Below are 12788 nucleotides of genomic sequence, written 5' to 3' on the forward strand. Positions count from 1 at the left end.
TTAGAAAAGTAGATTATTCAACTAGAAAATGATGAAAAGATATCTTAATAGCATTAGATAGCAAGTTTTTTTGAACCCGTTTCTGATTAATAGTATGTTTAATTCAATTTTTTATCCAAGATCTTTTAGAACAAATAATAAAGATGAAATAACCATTTTATTATCACGACAAATTATTTATTTTACATAATAAATTTTGGAATAAAGTAAATAATAGCAAAATATTTATAAAAAATTAGTTAGGCAACCATATTTACAATACACGTATACGTTCAATTCTGTATATTATGTTGCCTAATATATTTATTTAGATTATCCTACGTTTTGATATAATATCGATATATTTCAATAATAAAATATTTTATTTAGAACAGATATTACAAGAGATTTTTAATTATAATAAATTAGATTTAACAAAAAATACAACTATATTGAATTTAGTCTTCTTCTCTTCTCTATTCGCCTTTTGTCCAATGACACACAACCATTTGAATGTAGTTAGCTCCGACTCGAGCTAACAATTTGTCATAAAAAAGAAGAAGTATTTGAGGGTTAAATAAATATATATAAACTTTTTTATATATAATATGAATTTTCTTTCTTTAAGTAAGTTCTATTACGAATATATTATTATCAATTGATATATTATTATTTTAGGAACTGCGCAAATTTGTCTATATCAATCGGTATACAGTAACATTTTAAAAGCATCACCTGAATCGGTCAATTCTATACAAGCACGATGTTATGCCGCAAGAAAAGGTACAAGAGAAAGAAGGAATAAAGCCAAAGTAAAAGTAGAAGTAAAAAAAGTTGGCTTTATACCGCTTAATCAAAGAAACAAGGCAAAGTGAGATATTTTTATTAAAAAGTTACTATTATTATAATGATTTATTTTGTAGATTTCTAGCTAGTCGACAAAAGTTGAAATTTGACGATTCAGATAAACGAGATCCTGTAGATGACGTATTTGTTTGTAAATATTATAAATGGATAGCTTATCCTTTCCAAGAAGCAGTGAAATGCCATCAAGAAGTACACCATCCAGAAATATATAATAGACCAGAGGCGAACCTCAATGTTTCTATTGAGTTAAATATGGAAGGTGAAAAGAAGGTGAGTCAATAAATTTTTATTATTTCATCAATTTTTTTTCGAAATAAACGTTTTTAGTGTAAAATTTTTTTAATTTTGTTTAAAATTGAGTTGTGAACGATTATACTCAAAAAGTGCGTTAATAATAACATTTAAAGTTATAGAATAGTATTAAATTTCTATTTAAGATACTTGTTTTATAAATTCATTGTGAAAACAAAGATTAAGAACTAGAAGATCGCGGTAGTATGAAATTTCCGACATTTATTTATTAAGGTTTTTATTCTTCTTCTTTTATTGCATTATAACTTTAGCTATTTTCAAGGTTATCCTTGTTTACTATGTTTATAAACAGATGACGCTCCAAACCACGTAGGTTATGCTACTATGATTTTTCTTCCCCTTGGTCCCATCTTATTATTCACTTTACCTTGTACATTTAACTGCAAAAGACGGTATTCTTGGTCAAAATACTCCCTTTACTCATTTTTTACTGGGAAGACGATTTCCTTATCATCCCATAGTCTGTGCGTAACTTCCGTGTTGGTTAGGTCCAAGATATTTTCACAATTTTTTTATAAAGTGGTCGATAAATTTTTCAGACTCGTTTTTTAGACAACTTTACGAGAATCGTAGCAATGCCCCACAAATTCGATCAAGAAATATCACGTTCTGTAGCAGCTTTTAGCAAAACACCAGAAAATCAACAATTAGCATTAGACGCTGGCGCCGGATTATCCGGAGGTGTGGAAACTATAAAAAAAATACAAAACGGCGAAATAGCAATGACAGATTTTAAATACGTCGTCGCTCATCCCGATATTCTACCAGAACTTGTAGTGCTAAGGGGTTTATTAAAAAGGAAATTTCCCAGTCCGAAAAATGGTAGTTTGGACGTCGATTTAAAATCAGCGGTAGATAAATTTTTATACGGTATCACTTATACCGCTGTCAAAGATGAATATGAGAAAGATTTCGGGTTGATTCAAGTCGTTATTGGAAATGTAAGTACATATAAATATTTTTTACCTCTTTAAAACAAGTTGGGCTGTGACCGGTGTCCACAAACCGTAATTTTTTTATTTCCGCTGCAATAGAATCGATTCTCTAGCTTTGAAACAGTGATTACATAACAAAATTGTAAACATCACGAAAAGTGTCAGTTCATTTTGATATTTAGTTTCCTCTGTTGTTGATTGGGTGAAAAAGGGATCAAAGTTAAGGGACTAGCTTCAGAAAAGAAAAATATACTGGGAGAAAAAATAAATTAAAATGTTTTTTATTGTTAACCTCGTATATAGAACATGGAAATTCATTTACAGGTACAATTTGTAATGACTTTTATCAGGAAAAATCGATTGATTAAACGTAATTACCCATTTTATTTCAATTTTTGTGATAATTTAGCACAAATAGAAGACATACTCGAAGCTGATTCATCTTTCTCCTGAATTATTTATTTAACACAAAAATATAATAAAATCTAACAGAATTAACATGTACAGAGATTGTTTTACCTATTCGGATAATAAAAATGAAAAGTATGCTACTTACAGAGTGATTTTAATTGTTTTTGTTAAATAAATGATTCAGGAAAAGAATCAATCAACTTCTAAATGTTTATTCAGGGCCATAGTGAGTTCAACCTTTTTTGTTTTCTTATTAAAAGTTTGTTTTGTAATTGAGAATTGCACGTAGAGTTCGTAACTAACATTTTTGCTACAACATTTTACAACAAAACCATTTCCGGGAATTAATTCCCATAATAATTCCATAAAAAGCTTTGTTCACCATAAGGGTACATAATAAAAAGTCCTCTGTTTACACTACAGCTGTTTTAACATAGTATCGAAATGACTTATACATTTTTATGTATTTCAATCGGATATGCTATCAAGTTTTATTATACCAGGGGCGTAACACATTTAGTACCTGTAATTTCAGCTGACTATGGAACCAAAACAGCTGGAAGAGAATTTCGCAGCCCTAATTCGAGATGTTCATTCAATGAGGCCTAAAAGGCAAGGTACATTCATCTCCAGGTAAGAAAGATAATTATTTTCAGGTTTAGGTGTCCTCTTCATAGTTAAATTATCATTCTTTTCACATTATTTGATAAAAAATCTTCTTTTTTCGCTACTTTATTATCAGTTTTGATTTATTAATGTTTAAAATGTGATTTATTCATCTTTTTTTCAAGAATATTGTTAATAATTTACCGAAATGTATCTTCCATAATTTCCTTCAACTTTATTTTAGATAATGTCAAATAAAATTTCCTTCTATCATTTCTTTTATTTCTTCATTTTTCTTCTACATCTCCTCTAATATTTGATTCGAATATAATTCTTAGTATTTTTCACTCGATTATCTTCACATTCTCTTTTTCCTTGGGTTCGTAATTTTTGTAAAATAGTTTCATTTTCCTCATAGATGTTTGTTGTGGACTAATTATTCTTCGGAAAAATTGAAAGTCAATCATAACGTCTACATCGAAGATGATGAATCTACTAAAAAAGACACAACAGAAGAAGAGGAAGATGCAGAACGAATAGCTTTGTAATATATACACGTTTAGATAATAAAATCGTTCGGTATTTTGCGTTGTTTTTACTTAAAAACCTCAAATAAACATTTTCCCAAATTAATTTCGTATAAATATACAAGGAGGTGATATTATCTTCTTAAATGAACAATTTCATCAAATACGAAATTTTTATCTCTTCGCAATACATAATATTGAAAAAACTTACAAATATAACCACAATTATATAAAAATATTTCAAATTTCAATTATATTGACCCAAAGCAAATATCTTACCGATCCTGGTAACAAATATTTACAGATCATCCTATGAAAGTTAGGTTATGTTCTTGGTTTCTTCCTATCTTGTGTAAGCTGTCAATTAGAAACTTTTTTTAAAGAAAAAGAAGAAAACCCTTAGAAAGATCATATAAATTTGGGTGTATACGAGAAAAACTTGAATATAAGTTCCAAAAAAACCCCTGTAAGGAGTCATAAGTCTCGAATGAATTAAATTTGGGTTCACTGGAACGTTATAACTGTCAATGACGAACGTACTAAAAAAAGAAGAATTCCACAAAGATCGAAGTATATTCGAGAAAAAAATAAAAAAGTAGAATATAAATAGAGAGTATACAGGGTTTAGAAAAACTGTCTGAATGGAACCATAAATTTGAAATAAGTGAAGATAAAAGTTGTTATACATTTTCAAATCGTCGATGTTTCTGAATTTTGCAATAAACCAAACAGTTATTACTTGAGAAATCTCGAAGTGCTTGGCAAACGCGGATACGCAACAATAAGTTTTGATAGGCAGTTAACGTGTTAAAATATCAGATTATTTAACTGAGTTTATTTTTCAAATGATGCGGACAATCACAAATTAGTACTGGTACTCGTTAGGAATTTGTTAAAATGATATATACTGTGTATTATAGTATTTATTTCATAATTATTCATTATACATTTTTCGTACACTGTTTTTGAAAATTTCAATATACAATATCAGATTGTTTTAAACAGAATTATAACAATAAAGGTACTTTTTTCAAATATGAAAGTAAAAAATCACAAAATATTAAGCTGTGGAGCAATTAGGTGTTAAAATACGAACGTGTATCGTTGGTGAAAATTTTAGACAACTTTCTAATACAAAACATATCTTAGATTCATCATTGTATTTACTAGCGTATATATTTGTCTGATTTTAATTTAAAATTAAATTTTTCCTTCGATAGACAATTCTAGATGACGTGACATAGACAAGTTTCTTGTGTTTTAATTGTGAGTTTCGGTTCTTCGAATTATTATTATTTCGACACATTGGATCGAATTGAATGTTATTTAAACTTAAACGGTGATGTTAAATGCCACACCACGATATATCAGATGAAAACTTTTTTCTAAATAATGTAAGAAAAGTCAATGACAGTACTTTGAAGTATTGGTTTAAATTTCATGCGTTTTTACTTTGTTTTTAATAAAATAATTCATAGTATTTGTTTATCACACCTCGTATGTTGAAATATTAGTTTGTAAAATTTGGTAAAAGTACTTTTTCAATAATTTATATAAAATGATATCTAGATGTATTCTATATAAAAAGATATGATAAAACTTACCAGCAAATTCTATTAGATACGTTTATACAATTTGCAGTTTTTATATATTCTGCTTCCATATTCATTGTTTACGAAAGTTTTCTATACAATTATCACCACAAATTTTTGTAATTAAATGTAAACATTTCAAAACCCTCCATTTTTATAACTTAGGTTATGACTTGAAAACACATGATGTTAACTAGAAGTACGTTTAATAGATGTCGTTCACTAAATTATGCGAGAATTTCATTTAAACGTGAAAAAAGTGTATAATTATTATTTTTCAAAATAAAAAAATAAATAGTTGAATATTTTTTACGAATTATATCATATAGACATCAAAAATAAATATTTTTATGTTAAACAAATATTTGCGTCATCTAGTGACCAGTTTTTGTACGTAGTAGGTTGAAAAGATATCTTTTTTGTCGACCGAGTAAAGTTTATCAGCAAAAGTTGTAATATAAATCGAAATTCATGTCTCGCCTTACAACACACGTTCATTTTAACAATAAAAAAAATGTTTCTTTCGACAATGATGACTAACAATACTTATTTAATAAATTAAAAAATTTATAATGAATGTGAGAACATTAAAAACATCACGTATCGAAATACAAGTTTTCCATCATACAGGGTGTACCAAAATCAATATATTAAATAGATTGGAAGTTGGTAAAAAGATTCTACTTAAAGCTAGTGTCTTAACGTATTGCTGGTCACCATCTTTTGTTTAAAATCGCTATTTGATTTAATTCTAAATAAGTTTCGAGTAAAGTATATTATTGCGAAGGTTTTTAAAATATTAACCATGAATATAATTTTAGTGAATCTACAATTTTCTCTTGGTATATTCTTTACTCGAATTTGTGTGAAAATAATTTGTCATAGTCTTTTTGAAAAGTAGATCAGTCAATCAAACTAACCCCAATTGAATAACTTCTATTATTTTCTGTGGTGATATACGCCATTCCACTTTCCAAAATAACCAGTTTATTTCGATATGTTTATAAATAATAATGTACAACATTTATACAAGAATATAAAATGTTAAATGACTAGACGATTTCACTGCGTAAAAATGTAAAAAATAAATAACAAACGTAAATAGATACGTGTACCAATTAATTATCAAATATGGTCGCAAATAAGCAAAGTTTAACATTAGAACGGTCTTTAAATAAATAGAAATACGGTTTAGAGGTTACAATTATGAAGAAATAGGTCGGAAACAGGAAGTAGCTGTCACTTGAAATCAAATATGGCCGATTGACAACAGACACACATCATACTTCTGTTAAACCGATATGGTTTATCTATGGTTTAAACTTCTCTTTTGTGTGGAACTAGAATGCTGTCAGTTTTTTTTAATAAACTAATTTTTATTATTTTTCTGTGTTGTATGTTGGTGGAATAGTTTCAGTATATGTTCCCTTTACTTTTCCACCAAAATCGAAACTCGAATCAGATTAAAAAAGATTTGACAAGTCTCATTTGTCTAGCTGTCTTTTGGTGGAATAATTATAAAAGATGAAAAAAGAAATCGAAGAAGTTTTATTTTGTCAATTCTCGATTTTTGATGACCGTACTATTGATAAACGAAAAATTATCAAAAAATAAAACGTCAATTATTTATATATATATAATCAATTTTACATTTATTATACTATGTAATAATTCTAAATTCGAAGACAATGACAACAAAAAACACAATGCAGGAAGATATGTTTCGATGTATTGAAAAAAGTCACAAATAAATCGAGTCTGTTTTAATTTGACTGCAACGATTTTTATTCACAAAGTCCATTTCCTCTATGGATTCTGTTGTTTGATTTCTGAACCGTATCTGCATTGAGCTGTTGCTATTATAATCTCAAAAATATTGTAGTGAATGTTTCTAAACATTTTATAGTCAAGACTCTTATTTGAATAACTGAGTACACGTTTACACCACGATTACATCAACAAAACGCGCGATAGACATTGTCAGGGTTGGTGTAGTGTAAACAGTATAACTAACGGTTCCAAGATAATTCCAACTCAGTATTCTGTGAATTGATTATTTGACGTTTGAAGTTTGACATTTTGAAGTAGTTTCATTCTTATAAACAATCAATAAATAAAAATGAACCTAAAATAATGGGATTTATCGAAAAACAAATAGAAATATCAATAGAAATAGTCATTAACGTATGGACCATTGAAAATTCTACGAGGAGCCTCCAATAGATGTTAACCTTATTGATTTTGTTTGTAAGTTTCACTGTTTTTTTTATTTTTTTTATCTCGTTATATATTTACGACTTTCTCAATACGATAATTTGAATTATGTGCAATTTCAATTGAAAAATAATTTATATAAATATGTACATACTGGCGTATAACCCCAGTAAGACGCCGTTCATCACAGAACCATCACCACCCTCGAATTGTGATGATTGTGATGATTGGAATGATGTTGATGCGGACTGTCGGAATCACTATTTTGAACGGTTTCCGTTTTACTATCTCCCCCATTCCATTTACACATATCCGGGTTATTTATGTCAGTCAAATTTTTCAAAGCGTCACAACTTTCCGAAGACGGTACCACCGACGATACGGAATATCCCGGGGATCTATTAGGGGAATTGTGTACGTGGTTCGAACCCCACATTAAAACCGTCTGTCTCGGTATTTCAGATACGGTAGTTACCGGAGAAAAATGTTGAGGCGTTACGGAATTTTGGTTAGTCAAATGATGACCTGGACTATCGGATTGATGGATTATATTTGTATCGGTTTTGATGTCCTCCATTTTGGGTGTTATTAATCCTGCGGTGACCGGAGACGAAGACGAATGTTTGATTTTTCCGCAATCTTTGTGATTTATTTCTAATTGCGTGCTCATGACTTGTATGGGTTGTATTATTCCCGAAGAAGGACTCACCGAATAAGGCCAGGATACGTCTAAACATTTCGTTGAATTCGGTACTACGTAACCTCTTGATGTATCCACGTAAGTAGGTTGCGATACTTGTTGACAAGAATATATTTTTTCGTCTACAGGCATAACTGTAGTTCTGTACGTGGGGTGATGACTAGGAGTTGATGTAGAAGGATCGTAAGTTCTCGAAGGCATTTCGAGGAAACCGTTTCCTACATAAGGACTAGTAGTTGGTGAATGATGATATTCAGGATAATAACCGCCTAACGGTCTGTATTGGTGAAATAAATTTTCCGTTGTGGCGAGATATCGGTTATCGAGCGTTGTGGGTGCCGGATATAAACCGTGTTGGAAATTCGAATGACTCATATAGGAAAGACCGTGATCTGTTGTAGACGAAGAATAAGGATTCGCGTACATGTTGTAAGCTGCCGAACAACCGTCCGTTGTTATATAATCCACCGCTGGCATAGGACTGACTACTGATGCTGTTACCGTTGGATTTGTTGGAGGCGTTATTTGTCCGTTCGAGCTGTGCGATAATTTACGTTTCGTACGACAAGTCGATAGAAAATCGCGTAATTGCGTTTTATATTTTCTATTTACCCTGGACGGAGTTGAAGGTATGGGATGCGATACGACGTTTGGTGTATTCGATAATAATTGATCCGTTTCGGAAAAATAGTTGTTTGGAAGACCGGCATCTAAATAACTCACTTTGAAATCCATCGTACGTTTACCAAGAAGATCGCGACCTTCTTCTTCCCTAAATAAACAAAAAAATAAAAACAATTTAAACATATATAGAATCGTCTTAAAGCCACCGTATTCGTCAGATTTGGTTCCGCGTGGATATTTCCTCATAACAAATGATTAGTTCAATGTTTCGAAGACAATTCCAGTTCAATAAAGATTTGTACCAAATTAGGTGGAATTTAATCATGTACTTAGTAATATTAGGTACTTACATTAATGGTCGATGTGTACTTATAACGAAATCTGGTTTCGAATTTTTATAAACTAATCTCGAACTCGTCTGTAACCACTGCCATTGTCCATCTTTGGTTTGAAATCTGTAAGCGATCATTCCAGAAGCTCCTGTTTTTAATACTAAACCGAAAACAGAAGAAATAACATTATCAATAATAGAAATAAGTTTATTGTCACCAAATCAATAAATTATTGTTATCTCTTTGAAATAAATTATTACGTTTCTAAACGTTCTTGATTTTTTTTGATAATTTTCAAAACATAGATAAAATTTGACGTTTCGACTTTTGTTTAAGTCTTTATCAATATATTTTGATAAAGACTTGAAGAAAAGTCGAAAAGTCAAAATATTTTGATAGAGACTTAACCAAAAGTCAAAATATTTTGATAAAGATCTAACCAAAAGTCAAAAAGTCGAAATATTTTGATAAAGACTTAACCAAAAGTCGAAAAGTCAAAATATTTTGATAGAGACTTAACCAAAAGTCAAAATATTTTGATAAAGATCTAACCAAAAGTCAAAAAGTCGAAATATTTTGATAAAGACTTAACCAAAAGTCGAAAAGTCGAAATATTTTGTTAAAGACTCAACCAAAAGTCGAAATATTTTGATAAAGACTTAACCAAAAGTCGAAAAGTCAAAATATTTTGAAAAAGACTTAACCAAAAGTCGAAAAGTCAAAATATTTTGTTAAAGACTCAACCAAAAGTCAAAATATTTTGATAAAGATCTAACCAAAAGTCAAAAAGTCGAAATATTTTGAAAAAGACTTAACCAAAAGTCGAAAAGTCAAAATATTTTGATAGAGACTTAACCAAAAGTCGAAATATTTTGATAAAGACTTAACCAAAAGTCGAAAAGTCGAAATATTTTGATAAAGACTTAACCAAAAGTCGAAAAGTCAAAATATTTTGATAGAGACTTAACCAAAAGTCAAAATATTTTGATAAAGATCTAACCAAAAGTCAAAAAGTCGAAATATTTTGATAAAGACTTAACCAAAAGTCGAAAAGTCGAAATATTTTGTTAAAGACTCAACCAAAAGTCGAAATATTTTGATAAAGACTTAACCAAAAGTCGAAAAGTCAAAATATTTTGAAAAAGACTTAACCAAAAGTCGAAAAGTCAAAATATTTTGATAAAGATCTAACCAAAAGTCAAAAAGTCGAAATATTTTGATAAAGACTTAACCAAAAGTCGAAAAGTCGAAATATTTTGTTAAAGATTTAACCAAAAGTCAAAAAATCGAAATATTTTGTTAAAGATTTAACCAAAAGTCAAAAAGTCGAAATATTTTGTTAAAGACTTAACCAAAAGTCGAAATATTTTGATAAAGACAACCAAAAGTCGAAAAGTCAAAATATTTTGATAAAGATTTAACCAAAAGTCAAAAAATCGAAATATTTTGTTAAAGATTTAACCAAAAGTCAAAAAGTCGAAATATTTTGTTAAAGACTTAACCAAAAGTCGAAATATTTTGATAAAGACAACCAAAAGTCGAAAAGTCAAAATAATTTGATAAAGACTTAACCAAAAGTCAAAAAGTCGAAATATTTTGTTAAAGATTTAACCAAAAGTCAAAAAATCGAAATATTTTGTTAAAGACTTAACCAAAAGTCGAAATATTTTGATAAAGACAACCAAAAGTCGAAAAGTCAAAATATTTTGATAAAGATTTAACCAAAAGTCAAAAAATCGAAATATTTTGTTAAAGATTTAACCAAAAGTCAAAAAGTCGAAATATTTTGTTAAAGACTTAACCAAAAGTCGAAATATTTTGATAAAGACAACCAAAAGTCGAAAAGTCAAAATAATTTGATAAAGACTTAACCAAAAGTCAAAAAGTCGAAATATTTTGTTAAAGATTTAACCAAAAGTCAAAAAATCGAAATATTTTGTTAAAGACTTAACCAAAAGTCGAAATATTTTGATAAAGACAACCAAAAGTCGAAAAGTCAAAATAATTTGATAAAGACTTAACCAAAAGTCAAAAAGTCGAAATATTTTGTTAAAGATTTAACCAAAAGTCAAAAAATCGAAATATTTTGTTAAAGACTTAACCAAAAGTCGAAATATTTTGATAAAGACAACCAAAAGTCGAAAAGTCAAAATATTTTGATAAAGACTTAACCAAAAGTCAAAAAGTCGAAATATTTTGTTAAAGATTTAACCAAAAGTCAGAAAATCGAAATATTTTGTTAAAGACTTAACCAAAAGTCGAAATATTTTGATAAAGACAACCAAAAGTCGAAAAGTCAAAATAATTTGATAAAGACTTAATCAAAAGTCAAAAAGTCGAAATATTTTGTTGAAGATTTAACCAAAAGTCAAAAAATCGAAATATTTTGTTAAAGATTTAACCAAAAGTCGAAATATTTTGATAAAGACAACCAAAAGTCGAAAAGTCAAAATAATTTGATAAAGACTTAACCAAAAGTCAAAAAGTCGAAATATTTTGTTAAAGATTTAACCAAAAGTCAAAAAATCGAAATATTTTGTTAAAGATTTAACCAAAAGTCAAAAAGTCGAAATATTTTGTTAAAGACTTAACCAAAAGTCGAAATATTTTGATAAAGACAACCAAAAGTCGAAAAGTCAAAATAATTTGATAAAGACTCAACCAAAAGTCACAAAATCGAAATATTTTGTTAAAGATTTAACCAAAAGTCAAAAAGTCGAAATATTTTGTTAAAGACTTAACCAAAAGTCGAAATATTTTGATAAAGACAACCAAAAGTCGAAAAGTCAAAATAATTTGATAAAGACTTAACCAAAAGTCAAAAAGTCGAAATATTTTGTTAAAGATTTAACCAAAAGTCAAAAAATCGAAATATTTTGTTAAAGATTTAACCAAAAGTCGAAATATTTTGATAAAGACAACCAAAAGTCGAAAAGTCAAAATAATTTGATAAAGACTTAACCAAAAGTCAAAAAGTCGAAATATTTTGTTAAAGATTTAACCAAAAGTCAAAAAATCGAAATATTTTGTTAAAGATTTAACCAAAAGTCAAAAAGTCGAAATATTTTGTTAAAGACTTAACCAAAAGTCGAAATATTTTGATAAAGACAACCAAAAGTCGAAAAGTCAAAATAATTTGATAAAGACTTAACCAAAAGTCAAAAAATCGAAATATTTTGTTAAAGATTTAACCAAAAGTCAAAAAGTCGAAATATTTTGTTAAAGACTTAACCAAAAGTCGAAATATTTTGATAAAGACAACCAAAAGTCGAAAAGTCAAAATAATTTGATAAAGACTTAACCAAAAGTCAAAAAGTCGAAATATTTTGTTAAAGATTTAACCAAAAGTCAAAAAGTCGAAATATTTTGTTAAAGATTTAACCAAAAGTCAAAAAGTCGAAATATTTTGTTAAAGACTTAACCAAAAGTCGAAATATTTTGATAAAAACAACCAAAAGTCGAAAAGTCAAAATAATTTGATAAAGACTTAACCAAAAGTCAAAAAGTCGAAATATTTTGTTAAAGATTTAACCAAAAGTCAAAAAGTCGAAATATTTTGTTAAAGATTTAACCAAAAGTCAAAAAGTCGAAATATTTTGTTAAAGACAACCAAAAGTCGAAATATTTTGATAAAGACAACCAAAAGTCGAAAAGTCAAAATAATTTGATAAAGACTTAACCAAAAGTCA

At 28.4% G+C, this 12788-nt stretch overlaps 2 protein-coding genes across 2 annotated transcripts in view; one reads left to right on the plus strand and one right to left on the minus strand.

The window, feature by feature from the left end:
- The first annotated feature begins 478 nt into the window (after nucleotides 1-478).
- LOC130893459 (39S ribosomal protein L1, mitochondrial) lies at nucleotides 479-3695 on the plus strand. Its single transcript, XM_057799620.1, has 6 exons — nucleotides 479-606; nucleotides 658-850; nucleotides 903-1116; nucleotides 1698-2099; nucleotides 3040-3137; nucleotides 3529-3695. Exons 1-6 carry the CDS (start codon nucleotides 588-590, stop codon nucleotides 3656-3658), a joined length of 1056 nt encoding a protein of 351 aa, XP_057655603.1. The 5' UTR covers nucleotides 479-587; the 3' UTR covers nucleotides 3659-3695.
- The window catches only part of LOC130893458 (aryl hydrocarbon receptor protein 1), an 88621-nt gene continuing 79233 nt past the window's right edge, over nucleotides 3401-12788 (minus strand). Inside the window, exons 8-10 of the mRNA XM_057799619.1 lie at nucleotides 9118-9259; nucleotides 5242-8915; nucleotides 3401-3602 (exon numbers count right to left, since the gene is read on the minus strand). Coding sequence (XP_057655602.1) covers nucleotides 7628-8915; nucleotides 9118-9259 — 1430 coding nt within the window. The 3' untranslated portion in view covers nucleotides 3401-3602; nucleotides 5242-7627. The remainder of the gene's footprint in view (nucleotides 3603-5241; nucleotides 8916-9117; nucleotides 9260-12788) is intronic.

This window comes from Diorhabda carinulata, chromosome 4 (assembly GCF_026250575.1).
Source record: "Diorhabda carinulata isolate Delta chromosome 4, icDioCari1.1, whole genome shotgun sequence".
In the NCBI taxonomy this organism is placed as follows: Eukaryota; Metazoa; Arthropoda; class Insecta; order Coleoptera; family Chrysomelidae; genus Diorhabda; species Diorhabda carinulata.